Source organism: Aphelocoma coerulescens, chromosome 2 (assembly GCF_041296385.1).
Source record: "Aphelocoma coerulescens isolate FSJ_1873_10779 chromosome 2, UR_Acoe_1.0, whole genome shotgun sequence".
NCBI lineage: Eukaryota > Metazoa > Chordata > Aves > Passeriformes > Corvidae > Aphelocoma > Aphelocoma coerulescens.
This window is the reverse complement of record NC_091015.1, coordinates 115,405,734-115,433,653: the sequence shown is the minus strand read 5'-3', so window position 1 is coordinate 115,433,653 and position 27,920 is coordinate 115,405,734. Positions and strand designations below refer to the sequence as shown.

Sequence of the window (27,920 nt, the reverse complement as noted above, 5' to 3'; positions counted from 1 at the left end):
ATTCGGTCTAATCTTGTGAATTAAGAAGTACATTTCCCATCAGTGATCAAAATGCTTTCTCCAATGACACTTCTTTTTAGAGAATTTATCAAATTCAATGAGCTATTTCATTCACTAGACTTGCCTGGTTTTCCCTAGGTCCTGATTCCAGTGCAGGAAACACAACAGGATGAACTCTAAGCCAAATCAATCCTATATGCTGTTTCGCTCAGCTTAAGTAGCTGTGTATCATTTCTCTGTCTCTAACCAGCTTTGTTTCTCTTTGCAGCTGTATCTTCACCATCTTCATTTACAATGAAAACTAACACACTGAGCACAACAGTGCCTAATTCTTATTATCCAGGTAACCAGTTTTTTTCTTGGTTTCCACCCTCTATAGACCTTTCCATAATGAAAGCATACATATTTATGTTATTATACTTCTCGCCATCAACATTTAATGCATATATAAGAAACATACCGGCTGCTAACAGTAGCTTTCTGAAAGAAAACTCGGGAACATGTATCAATCATTTACTGTTCTCTCTCTTTTTACCTTTTCTGCATTGACCTGCTTATGATGTATGACAGATCCATTTGTGCCAACTGCAATTTTAGGTGAGAACATTTCCCTTTATCAAAGTTTATTGCTGAAGTAATTTCAGAAGTTGCAGTTCTTGGGGAGCAGACAATAGTATGCAAAATGCTGGAGCTTTATGCTAAAGGGAGGGGTGGTAGACTTGGCTACACTGAGGTGCTAAGGACAGTTATCAGGCTTGATTACTACTGTCATAAGTGCAAGTCATGGGAGAAAAGAAATAATTTTAACAAGTGGATTTGGAAGGAAATGTTTATGCATGTATTTGGAGTGACACAAAAGAATTTGATTATCATAGCAATTGAAACAGTTTCCCTCATTTTTTTTCTGTTTTATCTTAGAACTGAAGATGTCACTTCTTAAAAATAACTTTTTTTCCTAGTTAAACTACTCAGGATACAGAAAATCCAACAAAATACAGTTTTGGCCATCTACCAGCTATCATGTCTTCTGACAGTTCTGCAGAGTTTCTGACTTGCTTGTTAAAGTGAAGTTTCAGAGAGGAGATGGTATTTTGAACAGCAAAATGATAATATGACACTTATAGTATATAGTTTATTATGCATCAGATGTCACAGGAATGAAATAAAACAGTAGGTTAAAAACATTCAGTTAAAATATAAAGCATTTCCACTTGGAATTGAGGAACATCTGCTATTGTCCAGTGTCAGAAAGAGAGAGGCTTCTGCACAGTGATAAACAGTAAGCATGAGGCGCTATTGCATTTTCAGTGCTTAACTCTAACCCCTTTGTGGCTTGTATTCATTTACACCTCCTTCCCATGCTAACTTGAAACTAAACAGGGGCAGTTTTTTAATAGTAAATAATATAACAGTGCACTGTAGCAAGAATTCAAACTCCTGCATTAAGCCTATTTATTTACTCATTTTTCAATTTATATTTTCACAACAAATTTTCCTTTCTCCTCTTTTTTCTTCTAATCACTGTAAAAAGGTTAAGACCCCTTAACTGATTCCTGTCCTTAAGCTGTAAGTTAAACAAGCTTAAATAGAAGTAGAAGGAAGCATATAAGAAGTAAAAGTTTAGGAAGGCAATCTTGAAAATTTGTTATTGTGAAAGAATATTTAGTGCAGTGCACTTCAGTGTGCTAACTTTGAGAAGGAACTTTGCTGGTTTTATACATTATGTAAATCTGGAAGAAGGTAATGGTAGTGACTGTAACAATGTAATAATCTGCATGCAAATGAAATTTGCAGTGCCTTTTAACTGCCTGAAATGTTAGATTTTTTTGTGTGCTTTAGTATTCATTCAGCGCTTCATCCAGTAGATGTTCTTTCTGACCTTGTGGATGGGCAAGGAGAAAAGTACTATTATCAGGAGAAAAACTTTGAGATTTCCTATCTGTATTATTAAGTTTTAGTTAATGGTTTCTTTGGTTATTTTTGTGATCCTTTTCTATATAATAACAATGGCAAAATTATTTGTTAGCTTTTTTCCCCCAAGAAATAATCTCTAAGCAAGTAATTCAGCTATCAGGCAAACACACACCGTGAAAAATAAATTCTCTGATTTTACTAAGTCTGTAAAATCTTTTAATTAGTTAGGTGTGTATTTTATGGTCTACTGCAGCAAACCTGTGCTTACTCATCTCGGAAAATATTTCAGTTATTTCACTGCATAAAATAAATATTTTTGTAAGTTTACATGTTAAAAATTTAGTACCATTTTATGAGCAGTGCTCCATTCAGATTAGATCTCTCCCAATATGTGTTTATGACTGTCTGTACAGGAATAGTGTTGTATCTTAGGTAAATCAAATTAACTATGCTTGAGTTGGTAGAGGAATACAGCTATTAAAAAAGTATGCAGGGTTTTAATTACAAGTAATACCTGCTCTCACTGTCTTCCACTGTCCAAAGAAGTTGTGTTAAACTGCAGGATCAAGCCTGTAGTTAGAACTAAATGACCTTCAGAGTGTGACCTCCTGGGAAAGGTACAAGTCTGGTGAATGGCTGAGTTCAGTTTTCAAAATCTGCTAGAAAAGCCACAACACAGTTACTGTTTCCAAAGTATATTATTTAATAAATGTTGTATAGCTCTACAGGAATGGATAAGTGTAGAGTAGGACAACTGAAGCTGTAGGAGTATTTAAGCCAGGCAAACGTCCCATTGCATATGGATACTGCATCTGGAGGAGCTCACCCTTTAAAAAACTCACAGCCTGAAAAGCTCATGCTACAGTGCTCAGAGGCAAAGTAAAAAACTGTAATATCCGTGGCTCCTAGTGTACCATACAAACCAAGGATTAAAAACACTTTATTTAAAACAACTTAAAAGATAACTCCTGCTGTATTAATGCGGCTGTAAGAGATAAAGAAATGGAGAGAGGAAAATTAGTCTAAAAGTAGAGAGCTTGCAGGAAAGAGATTCGTAAGTATTAAACTGATGCTTTCATAGTACAAGACTTTGATAAGTTTGCCTTCATCTTAGTTACTAACAGTCTGCGTTGCAAAGAATTTTGCAGTTTGCAAAAAAGAAAAGAAAAATCCTTGAGTTTTCTAACCTGTTTCTAAAATTGAAATAAGCAACCCAAAAAAATCATTATCAACTTTCTACTTTTTTTTGTCTTTTGTGTCTTAGCCACCTTGCAGTTTTCAGGTGCCATTTCAGCAGCAACATACTGTACCTACACTTGTATACCACGCTTCATGCCATGCATCCCAAGGTGCTTTGCAGTACGATTTTATATCACATCAGACAAAAGCTGTAAAATGTTATGACTAAAAGATGAATCCCTTTCCTCTGCATTAGACCAAATTAGCAGACTGACAGGAAAAGGAGTGAAATGGCCATACTCATGCCCATACATTTTTCTCTGCTGTTTTTTGGTTTAGGTGTCAATGCACAGTTCATAATGACTCTATGCGTAGTGAGGACCAGATTTCATGTGTCTTAGTGGGAATTGAGAGGACCTCAAACCATCCTTGAAAAACGATTCATTGAGCTTTCTGGCTTTAACATGAATTTTCAGTAGTACAGCTAAGACCAGAATCTCACCTTTAACAAGGTGTGTTAGTATTTTTGGTGTGTACATGAGAATCTGGGACCTTTTCATACAGAGTATTTGTGGAACTTTCTGCTATAATATATCTAACTTACGAATGTGGAAATACTATTTTAATGCTTCCCTTTCATACAGCTTATTTTACAAAGCAACATTTTTTGATAAATACCTTATTTTGTAACATTATACAGATTTAGTAATTTTTTTGTGTGCAGTCAGTGAGGAATAGCTTGAATAAGTCAAAGCACCATATTAACAATTTTGCTTAAAATATAAAAACTCTAAGATATGTAAAATTACTATTTGAGTAAACAGATAAAATATTTATGATGATTCTTGGACCTTAGAATTGGGGGTGGGTTTTTTTCTCTTGTCAAGTCTGAACAAATTTTTAGAATTCCATCTAAAGAGGAAGAAAGTTATTTTACTTCCTTAGGTAGTGTGCACTTTCACATCTATTTACTTCTAAGTATAGGTTTTGATCTCAGTTCCATCTATGTGAATTGACTTACAGTATGATACCTTGGTTTTAGTAAATCTAATTTATACTGTGAAACTGAGATCAGAATCTGATTCATTTAGGAAATAATTCTGTAAAGACTAAATTAAAAACATAAAATTACCTGTAATTATTAATGTAGTACTGTTGCTTATGCCCTGTTTCCTTTTTCTCCTCCTCTTTTTTTCTCCTGATATGTATCTTCTTAAAAGTGCCAATCAATGGTAAGTTGCCCATTTGCCCCATGGAAGAGATGTGGAGGGTTGGGAGAAGTATGTGTCTCATAAAAATTTTAACCAGCCCACGGGGGTCTCCTGTTTGTTGGCTTGCATGTCAGTAGACATACAACATTCCATGCCTGGTGTGGTGGCTCATGATACACCGTGGTCCTAAAGCATGTTCAGCAGTCAGTCAAGACATTTTTCCTTACCAGATGATCCTTTGCATTTGTCCTCTTGTAGTTTGTCTCCAAGTGTCATTTTCAGATCTACATTTCCATTGCAGTCCTAGCTTGATGAAACCATAAGCCATTTTGTGCATCTTTTTATTTTGCTCACTCCAAACATTTGCTCTAAATTTGCAGTGTGAAATACAGCACTTTAGTATAATCTGTGAAAAATACAAGTCCAGTTTCATTCCGTGGGACTTGTGGAAGTTTCAGAATGAAACTTCTATGCAGTTTGAAGCCAAATGCCAGTTTTAAAATTTGTTTGCAATCAGCTAGCAATATTTAAAACATATTAGAGTTTGGACTGCTCTGCAATGCTTCCATTGTAGAACTATGGACTTTGCCTCATTCCAATCAGTCTTGCAATTTCCTTGTGTAAATTGCTCCATGGATTTACTGTTCTTCTGGTGTAGCCTTCACAGACAGAACCAATGCTGGTGGTGTCAGAGTTCTGGCATTCCTCTAGAAATCTCTGTACTTTCTATTTCTTTTAAAAGTGAAAATGAACCAGTACATGATGAGATACTCTTTTTCTAGATGAAACCCATACGATGGTCAGTGACACAAGCAGCCTGGTCCAATCCCATACCTATAAGAAGAGAGATCCAGTGGATGTGCCCTACCAGACTGGACAGCTCCATCCAGCCATCCGTGTAGCTGACTTGCTACAGCACATCACCCAGATGAAGTGTGCAGAAGGCTATGGATTTAAAGAGGAGTATGAAGTAAGTGTCAGGTGTAAGAATCTGATTACTATGTCATCTGAACTGTTAGTTGTATGTGTTTGATGCTGAGTTTTTATAACTGTGCATACTGCTTGCATTTTACAAGAGATGGTGCTTTTTTGAACTTCACGCTTTGTCATGCCAACTTCATGTTATAAAAATTGCTTAAATGTATAATTGTTTAAACTGGTATTTATAGTATTAAATTTCCAAAGCCTGTGCTTCAGGCCACTTCTGAAGTCACTGATGACATTTTTCCCCCTGAAATGTAGAAAACAATTCATTCCCAGAAGGACCTAATCACTTGTCAACTTTCATTTGTGCAGCTGACTTAAACAAGTTTGTTCCTGTGAGGCTTTTTATGCCACTTTTATTTAAAAGTGATAGAATTGAAAATTCTTGTGTTTGGATAAGATTTGCTCCTCAGCCAAAACCTTTTATACCAGCATTAAGCCTAGAGGAAAACCACAATTAATTTATTAAAAAAAATAAAATCAAGACCGTAAAACGGAATTTAAAGTGCAACCAATGACATGGCTTTTTAACTACAGTGGATCAAATGATTCTGCTGAGAAACAGGTTCCCAGAAAATTTTCAGCCTACCAAGCTGATGAATGGCATCCCATTACAGACAGTAGGTGTACCCATGACTAATGCCAGTAGATGCAATACATCAGAGTGCAGTTTGTTAATAGTGGCAGGGAAGGAGGACTTAAAATAGTGAAGCTGGAACTGAAAAACTCCTCTTTATATATGGAAATTGTTATAATCAGAAAGAACTGTAACTATCCATATATTTGAGGGGTTTTCCGATTGAACTACTGCCATAATGCTGTTTTTCCTTTATATGCAGTGAATGACTGCCCAGTATATTTTAGCACTGCATAGGTTGCAAATCTCTTTGTTTACATTTCTGTCAAACTGATACTTTACACATTTGAACTAGACAACAAAATAATTTTTTCTTTATATATTTATCAGAAGGATAAATGTCCAAATGAAAAGGAAGAAATAGTTTGACAGGGGATTTGTTTTGAATGAAGTCTCATAGATGGTTTTCGTTCTAACAAGATAGCAGGATTATATAGTCTCACCAGGGAAAGAGTTTGATTCAGGGAGATGTTCACACAAGATTCACTCTGAAAATGAATCTGTGGAACAGAACAGAAAGTAGCACACTGCCCATTACGAGCACTTCAGAGGAGTGGAAGGATAGAGAGCACTTGCTGTCATGCATAGTTTTAAGTGCTTTAAGATAAAACTTAATAATTAGGGCCACTATTCTCAATAATTAGGGCTATAGTTCACTGTCTAAGCACATAGATGTAATTTTAAGTCCTATTGGTGTCATGCACAAGTTATTGAAGTAGCATAACCAACACAAAGGATAAAGGTTGAAAAATCGTCTTTAAGGACGGTACTTTAAGGATGGTACTGCTCAGCTCTGCATTAGGATTTACCCACTTGGGATACTGAGTATAGGTCCCAATATACAGGGGCTTGGAGGAACACCCTGCTTTGTAGGATTTTGCCCTTTTATTCTCCTAGGAGTAGGCTCCTGTTCCTGCAAGCAAGATCAGGCCTGGCTCATGGCTGGAGCAACTGATATTGTGCCTGTCTGTGCCTGTAGAACCAGAGCACATGCAGACATGGCCTTAGGGCCACACCGGTAGTGACTTCATTGCCTGCTTTCCCATCTGTTTTCTTCGGTGCGGGAAGAACATGAATGCACTTCTGTAAGCTTTGGACTTAAATGCAGACCTTCCTTTGCGGCCTAGTGGAGTGCGAATGATCGGGATTGCACAGAAATCCTTAAAGTTCAGGGAATTTCTGCATAGCTAGTCTGCAGTGGATCTTTAAAATCCTTTCTATCCCCTGCCAGACCCTTAAGAAAGGAGACATTTTAGCTTGGTTCCAGTGGTGTTAGACTGACAGGATAATACTGGCCTGATTTCCCAAGCACCCATACACTAATTGTGGGTTATTTAATCTGTTCCCCAGAATTATAGCTTAGGAGAGCTTTTACTGGTCTGAGGGTGCGCTAGCCAGGAAAACAAGAAGCCCGGAGGTCTGGCTGCACCCTCTATATCTGCGGCTCTAAGGGAGAGAGTGAGCTCCTCACCCGAAGGAGCTTGTCCTGGGCTAGGCTGTCGGGGCGTGCCGGTGGAGGCAAAGAGTGAAGGAGGGGACTCTCCATACAGGTTCCACAAGCAGGTGTATGGCTGGTGAGGGGACTAGGGACAAAGAGCTGATTTTTGGAGAGGGTCCAGGATTTTCATACTTGGAGCAGGAAAGGTGGGGATAAGGGTAACAGACAATAGGGTAAAGGAAAGGAGGCGGGATTGACAAGGAGGCAACCAATGGTGACTACTTAGAGGACAGATTACAGGAGGCAGCCAATGGGGTATCGAGTAACACAGAAACTTCTAGATCTTATACATATTCAACTAAGGGACATTAATATTTACAAACTTATACATAAAATAGGGAGGGGAGAACAGGAACCAATCAACACAAAGTAGGCAAATAGCTGCCCCAAGGGGTGATGGGGTCTCACCCTAACCACAAAGGCAGGCTTCAAACCTTGGTGCCTGACCACCAAACAGTGGAATCTGGCGTTGTTTTCGAGGGTCAGGGTGGCTATGGCCACTTGCACCACACACTGGTCACGGAGGAGCCTTGTTCATCTTCTTTCTGCATTAAAGAAACAAGCTAAATAAAAAAGGGAAAAGTGGTTTCCGCAATTCGTCGCTTCTTCATTGTTACCCCTGTCACTTTCAGTTTTAGATTCAGTATTTTCACAGGGATTTCACTATATCCTTTCTCAAAAATTTCCGTCAAAGGGCCTTAAATCCAAGTAATGAGTTTGTCTGCTTCTAAAACAGATCAGTTAGGCCACTGGAGGCTGCCATGGCTTGGCAGAAACAGATAAATTCATTAAAGTCTTACAGTTTCAGATAAGTTTTGTTTTTAACCCTGTTTTTGGATCAACTTAAATTGGTGCCTACTCAGTGTAAAGTGGTTCTTTGCCAAATTGAGGTTAGTTGACATAAGACAGTTTCAAATCGATTTCAGAGTGTCCGCACAGGAGCTCGGACTGGTTTAACACAATTGATTTAAAAATACACCTTTAATTAAACTAGTGCAACTTTGTGTAGATAAAGCCTTGAAAAATCAATTTCACATTATGTTCCATGACAGGGAGTTCTGAGCTTCCATTATCTCAAAACCAGAGGTTCCTTTGAAAAGCCAAGATTTGCAAAGGGTATCCTGCTCAGATCAGCCTCACTTACTGTAACTAACAGGAGTGTGTCAATAACAGAATTTAAAAAAAGGTTCCTCCATGTAGGTAGTTTTATTTTTAAGGCTTTCCTCCCCATTGTCTGTCTCATCTTCCCTCTCCTCCCCTTCTGTCGAGCACATCCTTTCTCAAGGTTTTCTGGCAGTTAACTGTTTCAGTCTGGAAATTATTTTACATCGTTCAACCAATACTATTTCAAATACAGTAGTGTTATATACTGTCAGGATAGACTGCACTGATAATGTTCCATCTGTGCTGCATGGTCTTCATTCTGATGTGTTACACCAATGTAACTGTACTGATGTCTAAATCATCATAGTTAAATAGATGAATACAGGCTCAGAGTGCCTGTCAAGGTCAGGAACATGAAATATATTACCCAGTGTGTGTTAAAGAATTCATTTCAGTTTAGCACTTCTAAGCACCTGTTATAGATTGGTCAAAGTATTTAAAAATAGGTTATCTGGCCATGGTCATTGTTCAGCTATACCTTGGGGGATTGTGGTCAAAGGTGATCATAAAAAAATGGATCATTTGAAGAGGATTTGGAGATGAGTGTTGAAAATAATTGAGGGTATGAAAGAAATTCTGTCTTAATAGCACTATATTAATTTAAATGGAACTTCAGGAGATATTCTAATATACATATGCTAAGGTAGATGTGGTAATCATCAGTAAAACCCAACTGACTGAAAAAGTTTCACTGGCCAGTGGGATATCTGGGGTAAATACAAAATCGTATTAAGAAACAAAATAGGGGGAAGAAACTCTCTAAAACCAGTAGAAATACAGATCCTTGTTTGGGGAGGCAGAAGGTACTGCAGACAAGCAGGAAATTTTTCATGGAGGATGTTTGCCCCATAGGTGCCTGATTTGAGGTTTGTTTTCTCCAAACCACTGTTAGATTGATGTCTGACTTTGAAAGAAGTCTGATATAATTTCCATTTTCTGCCATCATGCAAAGCCGTAACGGACTAGAATACTGTCACTCAAACCCAGTCTCCATTCACATATTTTCTTTCTCTTTGATTCCAGCTGGAAGACAAATTTGCTGCCACATAACACTTTAAAGCCTTGTGCTTCAGGGGCCCTATTCTGAAATCTTGAAAACAGTAGGAAAACAAAGTATTTTTTTAATGTTATGTTAATACAGCTACTGGTAGGACTTATCTGGCCCTATTTTTTCTTGCATGTTCCTTGTGACTGCAACTAACCTTTCTCACCTCCAGCCTGTACATTTTTATCACAGCTTTTTCTCTGATTTTATTTGATATTCTGCAACACCAGCTGAGACAGTCAGTACCACAATCAGTGCAGGTTATTTTCTATCCCACAAGACACAAGTTGCACAGAACACAGAAAGAACAATGGGTGAGGATGGGGGCTTCAGTCCACAGTGTAAATGAAGGACAGCATCTGTGTCTTCAAGAACCAGGAGCACGTAACTGTTTCTGTTTCAATTTTTGTAATAAAGAGGAAAACTCATTAGGGATTATAAATGTAACAGAGATAGAGATAGAGGTAGGAGTAAAATAGTGGAAACTTGTCCAGTGAAAATGGCATGGAAAATTGTTAGAAATATTCATCAATAGGGATCACTGCTATTATTTTTTTTTGAAGTTTCATCTGTTTAGATGGGGCTCAGAATAATCAGTGAATGCCCAGTTCAGTCATCAGTCTTTAATAGTGGAAAGTTGCAGTGGTTTGATTAAGCCATATATTACTATGTAAGCGTTCTCTCATATACAACAAGGGATAACCCCAACAAATGGGGACATAGACGTCATTTATGTGAGGCAGGTACTCTTCCTTTATCAAAGAACATTGTTCAGACCTAACCAGTTTCTTCACATTGCTCTGGGATCTGCAAAAGCCTTCCCTCAATACCAGGAAACTTGTTACTGACTGGTATTATCCCAGACTCTTGGGCATGAGAAGATTTAGCGCTGTGGAGGTCATATATAGGGAGGTTGAAAGAAGTAGTAAAAATGAGCGACTGCCTTATCCACAAAGCATGTTTGGGTTTGTAAATCTTAAAGTACTCCAGATTAATACCAAATTGGTGAAATAAAGTAATCCCAAACCTGAAACTACATTCACTGGTAAATAGCCTATGTTAGTAGTGACAGCTTCCCAGTGCATGCAAATACCGGCTTGAGTATTGTAGAAGAATGGGTGATTTCCAGTTGTTGATCAGCAAGAATCAGTTGTCAACAATTTTAACTGTATGGCAGTTTGGGATTTTTTTTCACTTCAGAGGAAGGATGCTTAGTTTACTGAATGTCTGTTGTTGTCAGCAAGTTTTATGCAATTCTAAATCTATCCTTTATCATCCTGAATTTCTCTTCTTAACCGTTTTCACATGGATGAGAAGTGCTGTCACAGTGCTTAATAACATTCACGTGACACTGCCTTATGGCACAGTGTGGTTAACTGCCCAGTGATCAAAATGTCCCACAACTTTCTAAATCACACTGTTTCCCTCTCCCACTCTTCCTAAATGCATTCTCCTCCAATTTAAATAAAAGTGCATGTATATGCAGAAAGAGGTCTCTAATTTGTTTTGTTTAAGTAGGTTTAATTAGAATTTATTCTTATCACAGAAAATAGATTTAGGCAGGTCATGGCTTCATTAGAAAGGCTTTGTGCTTTTATCTGTTTGAATAGTAAAATTGCAGAGGTGTATAGACTAGAACACTTCCAGTATCCTTAGGATTACTCTCAGTGGGATGTAGGCAGCTGTTTGCTCATGCTGTGATTCAGCTATTTTTGGTACTGGTCAGTCTATGATTTACTCGGGTATGGACCTCTTGTTTTCTTCTTCTCAGTAGCCTAAACAATGTGAACTTGTGTGTGATCTCAGGCAGCAAGGACACCTAACAAGAACAAAGATACCTAATTCAGCTAAATGTTTTCTTCATGAAAGTCTGCCAGACTCAGTCTTGTATGTAAAGTTTAGACCGTGTTTTGAGGAAAGCCTGGTAGCTCTAAAGTGCATCTTTCATGACAATTGTACTCTAAGCAGTTAAAACAGAGACTGGTGGTATTGATCCACTCAGAAAAATGTTGGTCCACTCAAAAGTCGTGAGATATAGATCCTTAAGCTGATCAATTGGATGGATAAACAAGTACAGGTTGTTCTTATGTAGGAACTCTGGCAGCTATCTCAGTCATTTGCTGCTTCTACTGACTCTGGTAGTCCTGGTTCATGCTGAGGCAAACTTATGAATGAGTACAAAATATGTCAGCAGGAAAAAATGTCATTTCTCATGGTCCTGGAGATGCCCTGGGAGTCTTTTCCATGTTCAGATATTTAGCAGACATTTGTTTCATATCTCAGCATAGCTGGACTGAAAATGTAAAGCTAGTTTAAAGCATCTTAAGCACCTCTGATGTTATTCCTGATCCTTAATGAGTCTACATAAGCATTTAAAATGGGTCATTTTAACTGTTGCATGCAGTTTTGTGGATGTCCCTCTGGCTCTCCATTGTCCCATGGTAATAAAGTTTCAATTTGCTTTAAGAGGTTGCGGGGGTCTTTCCCATCTTGAGTCCAGCTGTCACAGCTGTCTTCCAAAACTGGTTTTAATCTTCCTCCCCTTTTTCCTGACCTATGACTCCCATCATTAGGATCTTTTATTCTCTGAAGGCATTGCAAAATCTTTCTCAATTTATTCTGGAAAGATTTGTGGGCATATGCAATGTGAAATTGGGGCAATAAAAGAAATAGTTTCCAAGTTTCAGTGATTGTTGTCAACGTAGTACCAAGCAGATCTTTGAAAATCCTGTTATCCACATGTGATAAATCCAAGTAATTAACACGGGGATTATATAATACTAATGGAAATAATTAACCTTTTCCATCCTACTTCTTCCTTTGTACATTTGGATGTACAGAGATATATTCTTATTAATAACAAACACTCACAGATAATTCCACGATTTTAGCATGTGAAATCTGTTGGACATTATTCTCCTGCCTGTCTTGTCTTCATCCCCTTTGGCAGCCACAGGTTGAGCAGCAGTCAAACTGTACTAAGCAGACTTCTGAGTATATTTTACTCTGGTTGTCCATTAGTCAAGTCATTTTTGCCGGCTGATCTTGCTACTGTGCTTTTGCTAGTATCAAATTCACGCTCTCTCTGTACCTATTGAAATCAGGGTTTAATTTCAGATTTAACCAAACTATGTATTGTTATGGGCTATTGAACACGACAGTAGGAAACTAAATGAGGCCAGTGGACGTCATTTCAGTCATAATGTGAGTTTCCAGAGGGAAATCCTCTAGAATGGCTTTAATGCTCACAGCAGTAAGGTGATAGGTTAAACATTCTAAGTGCTTGTGACAAGTATGATTTGAAAGAAAGAAAAGTTTTTGAAACGTTGCAGGCTATTTGCTGCATATTTGCACCAGCCTGACTTATTAATTATTCAAATAAGACATTGAATATTTGATCAGAATCTGTAATCCCTTCTTCAGTTAACATATTATTTACTTTTGAAAAGTGCTGATGTACCATACTTTTCCCATTGCACCTGCAAAAATGAATTGGTCCAATTTATGTGCATGGAATAATATATTGTGCTTTAATGTTCAAGATATTATTCATTACTTCCTACTCATATAAGCCTTCTTACCTTCTTCATATTTTATTAGTGCCCTTTAAAAAGACATAAAAAATCAGTCATGTAGGTATTCCATTTTAAATTATGCAGATGATGTTAAATGCAATTATAATCTATTCTTTATTAATTATATATACACTCTATGTTTTCTATAAATTGCATTTATTCAGTACAAATAATTAGGCATTTTAGTCCATTGCTGGTCTCATGACCAGAGCATTATTACTGGCTGTTTGTAAAGTGAGAGGAATACTTTTCAAATCAAATTAGCATAATTTAGCTATTAGGGTTTTCATTTAACATCAGTTTATCTACAGCATATGTAAAATATGCAGTGTTTTCTATAATGCATTTGTTTTAAATAAGTTAAAGTAGCCATTACAAATTTTTCAGGAAATGAAAATATGTGTTTTTATGTAGCCTGTGGCTCAGTATATCTTTTAAGAAGTTTTCTATCTGGAATACAAGACTTCTTCTTACGTGTTTCCTGTAGTGCTTTAGTGATTGTCCTGTCAATGGAACAGATGCTCGTAATTTTCTAGCAGGAATGATTTCTTTTTGTAACAACATACTGATTTGATGGGCCCAAAAGAGTCTGCGGGAAGTGCTAAGTCCGCTGAAAATCTGCCAGGTCGTAATTGGGCAGACAAGGGGGCTGGCAAGCTTCTCTTCTCTCTTGCTGGTTTCCTGCCATTGCCTCTGTCTCTGCATGATAGCTGCTCCCCCGGTTACCCATCGCTCTGGATCTCCGTGATGCCCCTGCCCTCACTGTTGTGGGGCTGTGCTGTTTGCTGAGCTGCTTGGCTCTGCATCTGTCTCATTAATTAACAGTGAGGTCTCCGTGGGTCCACAACGAGTCATTTCAGAGGTGTAGGGGATATAGCCTGCTAAAAGCTGTGAGAAGATGCAGGCACCTTGGTCAGGCAAAGATTAGCAGGGTAACAATGGGCAGAAAATCGGCCTCCAGGGCAAAGCTGATAGGAAGTCTGGAGTACCCATGGAAACAAAGGAGTCCAGGAGTGAGCAGAAGGAAAAGCAGGCTGGCTTTGGGGACTTGTGAAATACTGTCAGTGAGAGTCAGTATTTCAGAAATGACATGAAGGCAGCATCAACCATGTAAAATTATTGGAGTTACTGGGTGTGCAGCTCAGTTCGAGACTGATGAAAATTCATTATATTGACACTTCTTCACAAGACAGAAACAGCAGGTCGGAGTCACTCGACGTAAATCCACACACAAAAGCTGAAAGGTTTAGGTCTAGAACATGATTTGGAAGCCAAGACAGGGAAGACCTTAAGCACATGTTTGAGTTCAGTTGGTTTTAATGGGATTCAAGGGACTGTTTTGAAGTTGCTTTTAATATACCTTCTTTTCTGTTTTACATTTTACCATTTACATAAATGGAAGCCACACAAGGGACATCAGAAACATAATAGTTTAGACGTGCTCATATAATGGTGAAGAAGCTTGAATATCTGTCCATAAGAATGGTGCAGTTTCTTCCCCTTAAGATCTTAAAAAGATTCGTGACTGACAGTGCCCTGCTTTGGTCTGTGTTAAAAATAAATGGCATATGTTTCTGTTAAAATCAGCTGAGCTCAGTTATTACTCATCTAGCTTTAAGGTGCTTGCCTATGCTATAATAACTGTTCTTAATATATTAAGAAAAGAAGTTCTTGTATCTACAAGACAGATGTCTGGGTCCCCAAGAGACAGGCTGTCTCTGCTCTTACACCACACACCAAAGGGAATGAAAAGAAACGAGGACCTGCTTTGATGCACAGGCTGGGGCTGTTCAGAGGCAGACATAGCTATGGCTGCCTTTGGCTAACAAAGGGAGCCTGCAGTAAAGGGGGCATAAGCTCTTATTGTGAAATTGTAGATTTTTGTCTCTGTCCTAGGCATAAAGGGTTCCTTTCTGAATAGACTGCCTCCTACTGCTTGCTCTGGGATGGTGGAAGCTTCCGCACAGTACAGTATTGGTTCCTGAAGTAAGCATAAAGTTTTAGTTTCTGATTAGTCTGGGAGAAGGCAACAGAAATACTTTACCCTTGATGCTTAAATACTTGGCTGTATAACAGAGCTTAGAGTTTTGATGTGAGATAATATTGCCATTCAGATTGTCTATAGTAAATATTTTTACATGAGCAATCCATGTGCTTTTCCTTGCCAAGAATGATGGCCAAGCAACAGACTTCCAGTATAACATAACAAATGTTAGAAAGGTAGGTCAGATCCTGTATCCTCTACTCAGGAAGTAACAGTAAAAGCAGCCACCTCCAGCCCCACATGAATAGTTAGGAAAGAACAGAGGAGACTTAAATAGATGAGGAAAAGCTTGTAGTGCAAAGCTCTTTTTAGATTTTTCATGTCCTTCCAAAGTCTTATGAATCTAAGTATGACTGTCAAGTTGAGACACATGCTTTTTCATCTTGAGAAAGTCTGCATGCAACAGTTCTTCAGTCTTTTGTGATCCCAGTATTGCTCTTCTATGCGCTGTCAACCATTAGTCATTGCCAGAACACTTTAGTGTATTGTTTGCTTGAAACGTATTTCAGAACACTGTCCGCTGCATTAGGCTGTGATATCTGCTGAGCTTTTGTTCACTTAGCCTTGATTTTTATCTGCAGCTCTTTCTGTTTGTCATCGGTGTCTCTGGTCAAGCTGGACAAAGAAAACTAAAGTAAAGCTCTGCCTTTCCAGTTCATGATTTTGCTCGTTCACCCACTTTTACGTCAACTGCACCTTTTATGCTCTGTGTAACACTGTTGTACACAGCTTCCGTAAGGTGGGCATAATAAACTTCGTAAAGATTATGTACGTAAGGAAATCCTTAAAAGTGACACAGAGCCACTTTATCAGCCCCAGTACCAAGTCTCTACTTTCTTTGCAGGACAGTGAAATATCACTTATTCCAGGCTGCTGTAATACCCCCTTAGGATATTCTGAGCTGTACCAGAGATCAGTGTTACTTCTGCAATGCTAACAGCAATTATTCATTATTCCTTATAATACAGGGCATCAGCATCACCCAACAAAGCTATTAAGCAGCAGGTTTAAAATGAACAAAAGGAAATATTTTTCACACAGCACATAATTACATCATGGAGCTCATTGCCTCAAGATGCTGTGAATGCAAAATTACAAATGGGTTAAAAAATGGGCTAGACAAATTCATTATTAAACACAATGGCTGTGTGCAGTCTCTGGCTGAGGAAGACATTGCTTAGGAAAGCCATTGATTGCTAGAAGCTACAAGGGTATGCTGGGGAAAGATTCATTCTCTATTTGCTCTATTCTTCATACTTTTTTATAAACATCTGCTACTAGTTCTGTTGCAGAAAAACTAATCGGTTGTATGGACCTCTGGTTTGACCCAGTATGGCTGTTAACACACATAAAGAGGAAAAAAAATAAATCAATGCTCCTGTATATACACAGCAAACAATGTGATGTGAAATGGTAATTCTTTCTTTTTTTCCCCATACTGGTAGTCAATTTTATAGAGCTAACATCACTTCAGCTTATAAAGAACACAGACTGCTCTTTTAATCAGATAGCATCCTCAGTGTTTTCTAGATCTTTTATTCTACTAGCTCTTCTCCTAGTTCACTGTCTTACTGGTGGACTACAGGACTGCTGTGGACTGGGGCTGCAGCTTGATGATGCTGTAAAGGGAAAGATTAAAAACGAAATTCAGTTGTAAAATACTTTTATATAAAATGCACGTAGTTGCTATGCTAAAGCCTAATCCTTGAGCCTTTATTCTGAGCAGTGCTTTATTCTGTAAAGAATCTTGTTTCCATTAATTAGACCCTTTCGAGAGAGTTCTATTATTTACAGTAGGTTGAGGTAGTGGAATTAAATTCCTAGTGTGGGCAGTAAACCACTTCTTCTCATGTTTTGGAGAGCAAAAGGGGTGCTGTTGTCTGAATTTTTGAAGTTAAACAGGTTGAGCTTCCAAACCACACCAAAGCATTTGCTTTGGTTTTGCACTGGGAAAAACATTTAAAATCTAAGCAAATTTGGTGTCTTGCTGCTTTCCTAGTAGTTTTATACACATTTCAGTTTTGCCACTGACTTTTTAATTGTCTCTTCTTTTACAACATCAGCAGCTTGAATTTTAAGTTTTGATGGTTACATTGTGAATCAAGTCTATAGAAACGACAGTAGCTAGAACATACAAAAGTGTTTGAATACAAGGAAAATCACATAAATTGCTCATGCTTTTTATATGTTTAATTGTAGATCTGGTTTGAGATTGACATATTTTCCCTCCATTTGTCAGATTTTTGCACAGCATTTGTGTTTATTTTACTGGTATTTACTAAGCACATGTATCTCTGGCACACAAAGAAAGCTAGAAAAGCCATGCAATGTGCAGGATTTAGGGCTTCTTTCAAGTTTAACTGTTTTGTGGATTGCTTTTTATTTCTTGTTACTGAGACCGTGTGTTTCTTATTTTTTGGTGACTTTTTTTAAAACACTTTAATCCTGCCATTAGTCAGTATTTGAACATTGCTGAGGTAGCAGGACAGTCTACCTGGGAAGCAAATGTCGTTCATTTTGACATAACTAGGAGTATGTTTTCTTTTAGTTGAAGTGTGCTACAGTGGAATTGCTTTAAATATCTTATAGGGGATCAGGTTTAATCTTTTTTAAATAGTCCTTTTCCAAGGGCCAAGAAACTAATGAAGGTACCAAGTTTTTGTCTTGCTGCACACTCACAGAGATCTGCTTGTGCTTCATCAGTATTTACCCTCACTCTCTGCCGGAGTCCCTGGAAACCTGACTGACCAATCTGGAAGTGTAATAGTAACATGATTTTTTTGGTATAATGAAATATTTGGATAGTGCTACCCATATGACTGTTATAGTGTGGAGCAGCAGTGTTCCAGAGTACTCAAGCTTAGTAGTGCAGTAACACTGGAAAAAGAAAAACTAAAAAGATTGCTTTCCTCTCTATGGAGAAAAAGGAAAAAATACTCTATAGAAAGTACTATTTTGACTGTCATTAATACACACCACATATTTAAAAGCTGAAATTCATGTGTATAAAGCAGTGAAATACTCCATTCACCATACAGTTTCAACCCACACATGGAAAAGTTTCAGCATCTTCTCATGAAAAACAGAAAAATTGTCTTGATTTATGCCAGAATTCAAGTTGGATCTGGTATCATATCAAGTGTTTGTGTTTTAAGTGATATGACAAGTTTAGTTGCCAGCTATTATGACTACAGTGAAGTTACAGAGAACAATAGCTTCCAAATTCAGGTACCTAATACAAAACAAAAAAAAACGTACTTTTTGGGGGTATTGTCTCAGATATACTTTTAAATATATTCTTATGGAGCTAAGATTCAGGTTGAGTTATGGCAAGGTAGGGAGCCAGAGTGGGACATGTAAGACCTTACCTCTCTCTTCAGCTACCTGAACAGAGGTTGTAACCAGGTGGGAGTCAGTCTCTTCTCCAAGGTAGCAAGCAACAAGACAAAAGTAAACGGTGTCAAGTTGGTGCCAGGGGAGGTTTAGATTGGATATTTATTATTACACCTAATGTCAGGATTGGAACATTTCAGTGCCAGGTCACTCTTGTCCATCTAGGTCACTCTTCATCATTTGGTCTTGTTCCATTTGCAGAATTTGGCTCATAGAGTTTAATAATAAATCTAATAAATATGGACTTTATTGGATTATTTTAGACTACTAGTAATTGGCTTAATGAGAAACAGATGCCTGGAATCTTTGTATTGTCTTCTAAGGGAAATATTTATATAGAGACTCAAATTTTTTAAAGTTTTGTTTTATAGAGGGATGCAGAGAATAAAGGCATCTGCTGCTATTCAGCAGAGCTGTTACAGTGTTGGCTTCCCTCAATTAATCTAGCTTGAGTGCAGTGTTCTAATGAAAGGAAATGTAGAATAAAAATTTAGAGCTGCAATGTATATAAATCTTGAAATGTCCATGGATAGCTGATAAATTGCTGTGTTTTGTTCAGTTTATGCAAAAGAGAAAATCAAGCAGCAGATTGAAAAGCCAAAATTACATATCAAGTCATTAAACCTCAATCTTCATTACTGAAGAATTGTTTTGATACTTAGCAAGATCAGAATCTGAACAAACAAGTAGCTAGGTGGCATGTTCAGAAGGGTCCTGCACACCAGGAATATATCCACAGAATAATGTCATAGGTGTGATCTAAGTGCAGAACTACGATTGCTCCTTTTCTGTTCTTAAGGCTCTGAATATAAACAATATTTTGCACTGGGTTTTTTCTTTGTGACTAACCCTTTATTTCTTTGTTAAGTTTCATGTTTTGTAATCCATTATGTTAACACAGACTTGGTAACTTTTCAGTTAGCTCTCTTTACTTCATAAACAACTCACCTTCATGTCCTCACCATATTGTCCTTTAGAAAAAAAAGACTGTTCTGTCAAACAATGGCACTTTTTTTCCTTTTTTTCTGGAGTCTGTTTGCTGTGAGTTACGTTTGGGTTGTTAATTTACTGAACTGTTCTGTTGCTTGTACATAGCAATTGTAAAACATCACCAAACTAGAGGAGAAGAGACATCCTTGTTGCACATCTGTCCAGTAAGTAACTCATGATACTCAAATTCCCATCTCCATCAATATTGCTGGAGATAAATTTTTTCTGTGAGGTCAGTACTTACTTCACTTGCAGAGTATATTCTCTGAATGTAGCTGTGTGATTGATAAATAAGAAGGAAGAAGAGATACTTGCACGAGGTCAGTAAAAGTTCAGAAGACTTTTCAAAGCTCTTTGAAAGTTTCTCTCTCAGGCATCAGGAATATAATAGCTGATGACATGGAAAGAGAGCTGGACAACCCAGATGTCCATCAATAAGCTCCTGGGGATACATGCTGTAATAGAGCTATCACATACGTATTGTATTTTTCTACTGAGGAAGTATTAGTGCCATATACTTGATGTTAGATGAATGATGCAGAACTGCTCTTCAAATAAGAACATTTAGGGACAGCAACCCCTTTTGCCCCTCCCTCATTGTTAACTTCCACAGAGTAGTTCCACTACACATTACCCATTAGCTGAGCCTGGGTCATTTGAGTAGCCTTGATTCCATGTATTATATATGAGTGAACTGTCTGGTTTTAAGCCTGGTTGATTAATTACTGCAGGGTTACCTCTCTTGGATTGAGAAAGTGCTGTATATATATTTCAAACATCAAAATAAGGCAATTCAGGTTGGTGAGCTGCTGCTCTTCATTAGTGTGCCTAAGCAAACACTGTTTGTTCTAACGAGTAGTCTTGGGGCTGTTGAAGTGCTGCTGTCTGTCAGTGTACAGTGAGCAAATTAAAAATAATTAGGTTAACAATTGACAGCAACACTTGTCATCATTGTCAATCCCATTACTACCTCTACTATTTTTATGCTTATTATCTTTATATGCACTTAAATACTCTGTTTTGTTCCTTGACTGGTTTCTCAGAGAGATGGGAAATCATCTAGGACCAACACCATCTTTTTCAAAGTATTTACTCACCTTTCCAGTAAGTGTGCAGTTGTCCAAAGGGAAGATGATTGACAGGAAACAATTACAGAGTGAGAGCCTGCAGAGGGATGTCTGGGAAAAGGAAACATTACTTTAAAACCCAGAGCCAGGATTTTTGAATAGTGAAGTAGTGGGAGCTCCCGTTGCTGTGGAAGTTCTCAGTGGCTCTGCTGTGGCCCATTACTGCTCTCCCCGAAGCAAAGGAGTGTAGCAAATGATAAGCTCGGGGACTGGGTGCCAGTCAGGAAAAGTGGTAAATAGACATGTAGCTTTAAGACGGGAGATCTTTTTCTTTAGAACAAGGAAAATGCTGGGCTAAAAGTCAAGCCCAGAGGAATGACTGACTAACTTTATATATGCTAGCAAACAGTGTTATTTGCAAACAAGGAAAGCAGACATCGAGGCACCAAAGTTTCCTGTGAATATCAAAAAATGTAATGAGCCAGCACAATGAAGTGCTATCCTTTTTTTGAAAGGGCACTGCAAGTAGACCTTTATCTGCTCTAGCATACCATACTGCTCTTACTTCCCTTGAAAAGTTCTGTCTTATCCACAGGGAAAAACAACAGTGTGCAAAATATTTGTGTTCCATCTGTGCAGCCCAGTGTACTCTGGCTTTTATCTTGTAGTTAAATGTGATGTCAGTGTCGCCCTGTAGCGTAATTAAAATCTTATTATCTGAGCTTTGTTTCTCTCTTATCTTCTATTCAAACTATATTAACTAGAGCAGCCGAGATACACTTACGGAAACCCTTGAGGCCCACTTAGTGAGCCAAATCTGAGGGGTGCTTTATCACTTCTGAAAGGTTAGATCAGCTGAGTGTACATTACAGCTAGGATGAAGATAGGGGAGGGGTTTGTTCACTTTTCAAATTCAACATTTGTTTGCTTTTGTTTTGTTTCTCCACATGCCGTTTTCTGTTGCTTCAGGGAATTTTATTACATTGAAGGTTTTTCCAAATTGCATGGTTCTAAACAACAAACAGCTTGTCTTTACAGGGGATTTGAAAATCTTACTGGGTTTTGTGTGCTTGGATTAGCTGATAGTTTAAAGTCATGCAGTTCTTGTGAATTCTGAGCTCAGAGCGCTGTCTCAATTACAATGATGAATTCAGATAAAATCAGACAAAAATATTACTGGATTAGCTAGAAATATGTCAGAAGTCACCTTTCTTATCAGTGTATGTGTCCACCAATTTAATGTCGATCACCTTTCATTAGAAATAATCTTCAGTAAGCAGAAGTGCACTAGTATTAAATACATAGTCTCTTTTCAAATAATATAGTTGCTCAAAGAATAATGTACCAGGCTTACAGTGTCAGTCAAGTCATGGAAAATAAGTATTTTTCCATGGAAAGTATTTCCCACATCAGAAGGAGTTTCTTGAATCATTAAGCCTTTTCTGTTCATTACATATCTAGGCAATGAGTGAAGTAGCTCTCATCAATCACTTCAACAAGTGAACAGAAAAGTTTAATGACTGCAACACAAAGCTTACCACTTCATTCAAATGCAGACTTTTTCTTCTGGTGACTAAATTTTTTTTATATTTTCTTCTTCTCCTCCCTCTCCCTCTTTCTCACTCTGAATTTTTCATTTTAATTTCTTTTTTCTTCCTTTTGTTTTCTTTTTATTTTTTGGTTACATTTTAAACCAATTGCAAACTCTTCTCTTTACTGTAGGAAGAAGTAGTCCTTGCCTTCTTTTTTCACAGCACATTGTATCTTTATGCTCTACTTTAATAATATTTCATTAGTTCTTTGAAACCATTCCCTGGGGCAAGATTTTATTATTTGTAAAGTAAATCAAATATCAAAGTGCTAATCTTTAGGAGGAAAAATGGGCTAGACTTAGAAAAAAATATTTAAATCTTTTATTAGTTTTTTGAATTAAAATTTAAAGTGCACAGAAAGATTCCAAATAATATTCTCAAAGCTCTAAGGTACCTACAACCAGTTTGGTTTTTCTTTGCCTGATAAAATTCTGAGTACAGTAGAGAAAATCTAGGAGTGATGTACCTCTGAGTTCTAAATAGCATTGTGGAAGGAATGGTTTGCTTGGCAGAAAGGGACTTTAAGAAGAGTTTCCTGAATAAAAATTTGAAATGAAAAACAAGAAGTGAAAAATCTGGTTTTAATGGTACCTTTGAGACCTGCATTAGCTCAAATTCAATGTCTCTGCCTTCATACAACATTTTAAGATACCACTCCATTTTGCCCTCATTCAAACCATGTCATAGTGACCAGATTGAGTATTTTCTTTCTCTCCAAGTCCTTTGAGGTATTTACACGTTACCCTTCCAAAGATAGTATAAAGAAGTCAATTTAGAATTTACCTTACTTACACATCCAGTCCACTGTGACCTGGAGTCCTGCCCCTTTTGTGTAAATCATAGAATCACAGAATGATTTGGGTTGGAAGGAACTTCAGAGATCCTCTCGTTCCTCCTCTCCTGCCATGGGCAGGGACACCTCTCCCTAGCTGCTCGGAGCCCCATCCAACCTGGCCTTGAACTCTTCAAGGGATGGGGCATCCACAACTTCTCTGTTCCAGTGCCTTACCATCCTTGTTGTGAAGAAATACGTGTGTCTTGGTAGGTAGGATTCCGCTGTAAGAAATAAACAATTCTGCACCATTTTTTACTCGTGTGTACGATTAACGTGTAATTACATCCTTTGTAACAACGTGGGGAGGTAGCAAGGAGATGGCACAGTTAATGAATAATGAAGCAGATAGTTTTGTTCACAAAAGGATGGATAGTGCTTGTGTGGTCATCAATTTCTTTCTCTGGTTTCCTATCAAAGCACAGAACTAGTTGATATTCAGAGTAGCCTGTGTTCATTCACTTTATATTTACAGATGTTACAGTCATGAGTGTTGCTCAAGTTCACACTCTTCTTGAAAATATACAGATCTAATGATTATGGACAGAACTTTTATTTACATACTGTGTGAAGAAAAAAAAATGTGGGGAGGAATGGGGAGATAAGAAAATCCCACATGATGTACATAAAAAGTATTAGTTAAATCCTCCAAAAGCAGGAAATTCATTTTCATAAGAGGAAATAAGCACTGCTTGAGACCAACTTTATTTTCTCTTACACACAAGTTAAAAATAATGTATCCTGCACATTAGTTACAGTACAAGGGTGCATACTGTACCCAGAGGGTCCTTTCTGTAAAAAAGGATCATGAAATCCTATCAACATACTGTTATTTTTCTGCTGGAGATAAATCAGGAAGATTAATGAGGTTAAGTTATTGCTGTCTAGTATGCCAGGGAATGAGTTTCTAAATTAGAATTTTAATTGTATGTTCCATTGCAGTCCTCTCACTAATTCACATTTCACCATATTTCTGAAATCTTTCCTTATACAGAAGTCTTAAAGAATTTTAAAGGAATTAAAGTAATGGAGTTTTTAAAACTTAAGTGGGTAAAATGGAAATGGCTCTGAAAGCCTATCAAAACTAGGTTGGTTATCTGTCAAATCTTTAGACTGCTCTGCAGAATATTCTATAAAGATTTCTATTCCTGCTGTTGAATATTACAAGTTAGTTTCAGGTGTTACTTTCAGTATTAGATACCAAGATAAGAAGTTACACCAACAGATCTCATAAATTGGTTGGGTTAAAAAGATATGGAAAGTAATTCTTTGTTAGTTATTACAGAAGTACTCTATGACATTCTTTTTTGCAGCCTTGTCATGATTTAAGACCAAATGACAGTTGGTTATTGGAGACTGAATATACTAAGCAACCAAAATACTTCAACCACCAATATATACAGTTTTACAAATCACACAACTTCCATTCCATAGGAGAGGGCACATTCCAGGAAAGAAGTTGGGTGGGTCTATGTGGTGGTTCCAACCATGCCATGTGTTCTCCTACAGTGTCTCTCTGGTCACCTCATCCTCTGGGTCATTTCCCCAAGGAATTCTAGACACTGTCAGATACAGGACTGGGTACAAAAAAAGCCCTTATTCTTGATTGTCTTGTTCAAATGCACTTAGCACCTAAAAACCACCCTTCAACGTGGCTGGCACTCAGGATGTGCTATTCCTGAAGGTGTACACCACCTTCACAATTTTCACAGTGACTGACAAGTCACTTTCACTTAAGTTACTTCTCTGTTCTAGTGAGCTAGTGCGCTACTCTCTTGTCCTATAGCATTAACTAAATTTCATGTGTATTTCCCAATGCTATTGTCAACTAGAGCTACACATGCTGAGTGCTACAAGTATCTGTGTCATTTATAGTACCACACTGAAGCAGTTTGATCATATCAATACATTTTCTTTGTGCTGCTACAGCTTGGCTAGACTGGCCAGTTGTCCAGGAAGTAGCAAAGCATGTGACTTTAAAAATACAAGCGTATTAGGAAATGCACTAATTGAAAGCACTGCCTCTGAACAATGAGCACACCAATGCAATCACAGAATTAGTACCAGGTTTTTTCTTATTGTGTGGTTTTAGTCCTGGGTTTGAAATCCAAGTGTTAAGGCATGCTGCAGTTAGTCAGTGGAGGAGGTAATGGTTCCTCTTCCATTTTACCACTTAATGCAGGTTTATGCATGATATTTAGTGTCTCAAAAGACCAGAAGCACTTCTGCTTTCCTCCTCTTCTTCTCATGTGTAATGTAGACTAACCTAAATGCACCTGAGAAAGAAAAGACTGTTTCCTACCTCTGGCTATGCAAACCTTTGAGTGGATGTTTCTGGGGTTTTTTACATCAGTTCAAGTAGGAACAACCACATAAAGGAGCATCAGGAACAATATCAGAGAGGTGCTGTATGTCAGACTGCAACTCTGTATGTACTTTAAAACTGATCTGCATTTTTTATCTCACGCAGAGGAAACTTTATATAAACTATCAGGCTAATTTTACCAGAAAAATCCGAACACAACAAGTTTTAGCATTAGCATCAATATATTCTATTTGCAACAGTCTGTTGGGTTTTGGGGTTTTTTTCTTCTGTGTTCAGACCTAGGCTACAGTAATGCACCAGTAAGTGCTTTTTAGCTGCTGAAGGCAGTTTACATTGATTAGATAGATTTTCACATTGGCTCTTGCAACAGACACTTTTCAAGGGCAGGCACAGTAAAATGGTTTTTTTTTAATTCCATTATTTGAAAACTGGACATAATTCTCAGTGATTGAAGCTGACAGAGAAGGAAAAGCTGATGGTGAATATATTCTCTAGTGGCAGGCTGTCATCCACAGATGCTCTCAGTGACCAAAGCAATGACTGAAGTACGAAGAGCTGCTTGCATGCAGTGGGTTGCCATCAGTTACCACTGCTTGCAAACACTTGGGAAGATCTATTACCTACAGGTGATGCATTTTCAATGATGAAAGCTTCGCTTAAAGTGTCTAGAAGATTAAAAATGTTGTTTAATAGCTTGGATCTCCCTGCAGATTTCTTTTAACGTAACTATCAGTGACCCTTTTTAATTCCTTAATAGTCTAAATACTCAATTATCAACAAACTGAACGTGATGATTTTCATTTTCTGTTTAAAAAAAGAACAGTTAATGTTGTTAAGTCACAAGAACATCCTCACATGCCACATATTTAGCAGATTCTGAATACTGAAAATCCAATGAACTGACAGATTTACTGCACTCACACATCTTGCAGTTTTCATTAAATGAGCCTGAAGATCCTTGTCCTCCAAACATTTATGGACTTGCTTAAAAATAAATGTATATTTACTGGGGTTTGTAAATAAAAAGAGTCTAATGTGACCCTAGGATTTTAACTCAGACTGTAATGGATGTATTTTTTCCCATCTGTAATCTCCACATATAAAATGGACACAGCGTTAGTGTTAAACTAGTAATGAATCTTCACTATCAAATTCAGGGCATTTTAGGCATCTAATTTAGCTTCAACTCAAAGGACCATAGTAGAAATATAAGTTTCTTCTCTAGCTAATTGAGTTTAGACAAGGACCTCTGTTAGGACCACTGTTAGTTGTCTGGTCTGACCTAAAGTAGACAGGGTGCATAACTCTCTGTTGTGTAACTTAAAACAAATCCAGAGGTATTTATAACTGGATAGGTCAAATTACCAGTGTTGTTAAAATACATCTTCATCTGGTTATTTAGAAATAAAAATGGAAGATTAATGTTATCAGTGAAGAAACTGAGTCAATAGAGAAAATCAGATATCATAAAGACCCAAACACTTGAAAACAAATCCACAGGTCAAACTGAAGACTGTTACACAGTGCAATATGCATTTCTTTGTACCTACAAATAATATTCTTGCTTATTAAGTAGGCAGAGCGAGATTTATTATGTCCTTAACTTATCATTTCTTTGCATATAAGAGCTTGCTTTTTGTAAATGACATTGTAGGAGACTACACTTGTCACCTAGCAACTACAAAGTATTTTTTGAAAAAGTTGCTGCTTGGTTTTTGATTAATAATAAAAATAGTAATTCCACACTTTACATTTGCAGATCTTAAAGCACTTACAAAGATGTAAATTTTTTGTATCCTTATCTGGAACCATGAAATCTAGGATAGAAAGTGTGTTGGCAAAGATGACAATCAACAGAGATACAAATTTTATTCTGAAGATCTCACCCTGTTACCCTCATTCCAGCCTATTCAAACTGTACTTTTATACAGGTCCTTTCCAATATTTTTTGGCCTTATGAATTTTAAATGAGGAAAGGGAATAATTTTTAAAAATCTGTATTTGCAATTATTATCTCCCCCTCTCATTTGAGATATTGCAGTTATTTTCTAGTCTGAGGGTCACAGTGAATTAGCCCTTGGCAAATATTTAATTTTTAATGGAAAGCACTGCAGTATTGAGTTAAAGCACGCAAAAGTATCACATTCATCCTAAGATGATCCTGCTGCTGCATCACTGACCAGTTTTCATGTTGCACATAAAGCAGTTCTCTGTAATTAATTTTTCTTCAGAAAGTGTTTTATCCTGATTATTGAAATATTTTCTACTGACAGAATGACAGTTGACATGCATACTGAAATGCTGCTGTAACAACAGCTGGCTTAAAGGCATTTCATTTTTCAAGAAGATCACGGAGGCTGGGTAGCCAAGGTTCTGTGTGATTTTGAGTTGAAGAAATACTTATTTAAATTTATTTGAGAAATGTCCTATACTCATTTTTGGTTCTCCATTGCCCTTACCAAGCATTTG

At 37.4% G+C, this 27,920-nt stretch overlaps 1 protein-coding gene across 14 annotated transcripts in view; it reads left to right on the top strand.

Annotated features, from left to right (window-relative positions):
- Positions 1-27,920, top strand: part of PTPRM (protein tyrosine phosphatase receptor type M) — a 463,481-nt gene that overhangs the window by 371,908 nt on the left and 63,653 nt on the right. For 9 of the 14 annotated variants that reach the window (XM_069004459.1, XM_069004457.1, XM_069004464.1 and 6 more), the window contains 3 exons: positions 269-343; positions 571-597; positions 5,087-5,274. In XM_069004459.1, coding sequence (XP_068860560.1) covers positions 269-343; positions 571-597; positions 5,087-5,274 — 290 coding nt within the window. The remainder of the gene's footprint in view (positions 1-268; positions 344-570; positions 598-5,086; positions 5,275-27,920) is intronic. The other 5 variants (XM_069004458.1, XM_069004465.1, XM_069004460.1 and 2 more) reach the window with 2 other exon arrangements.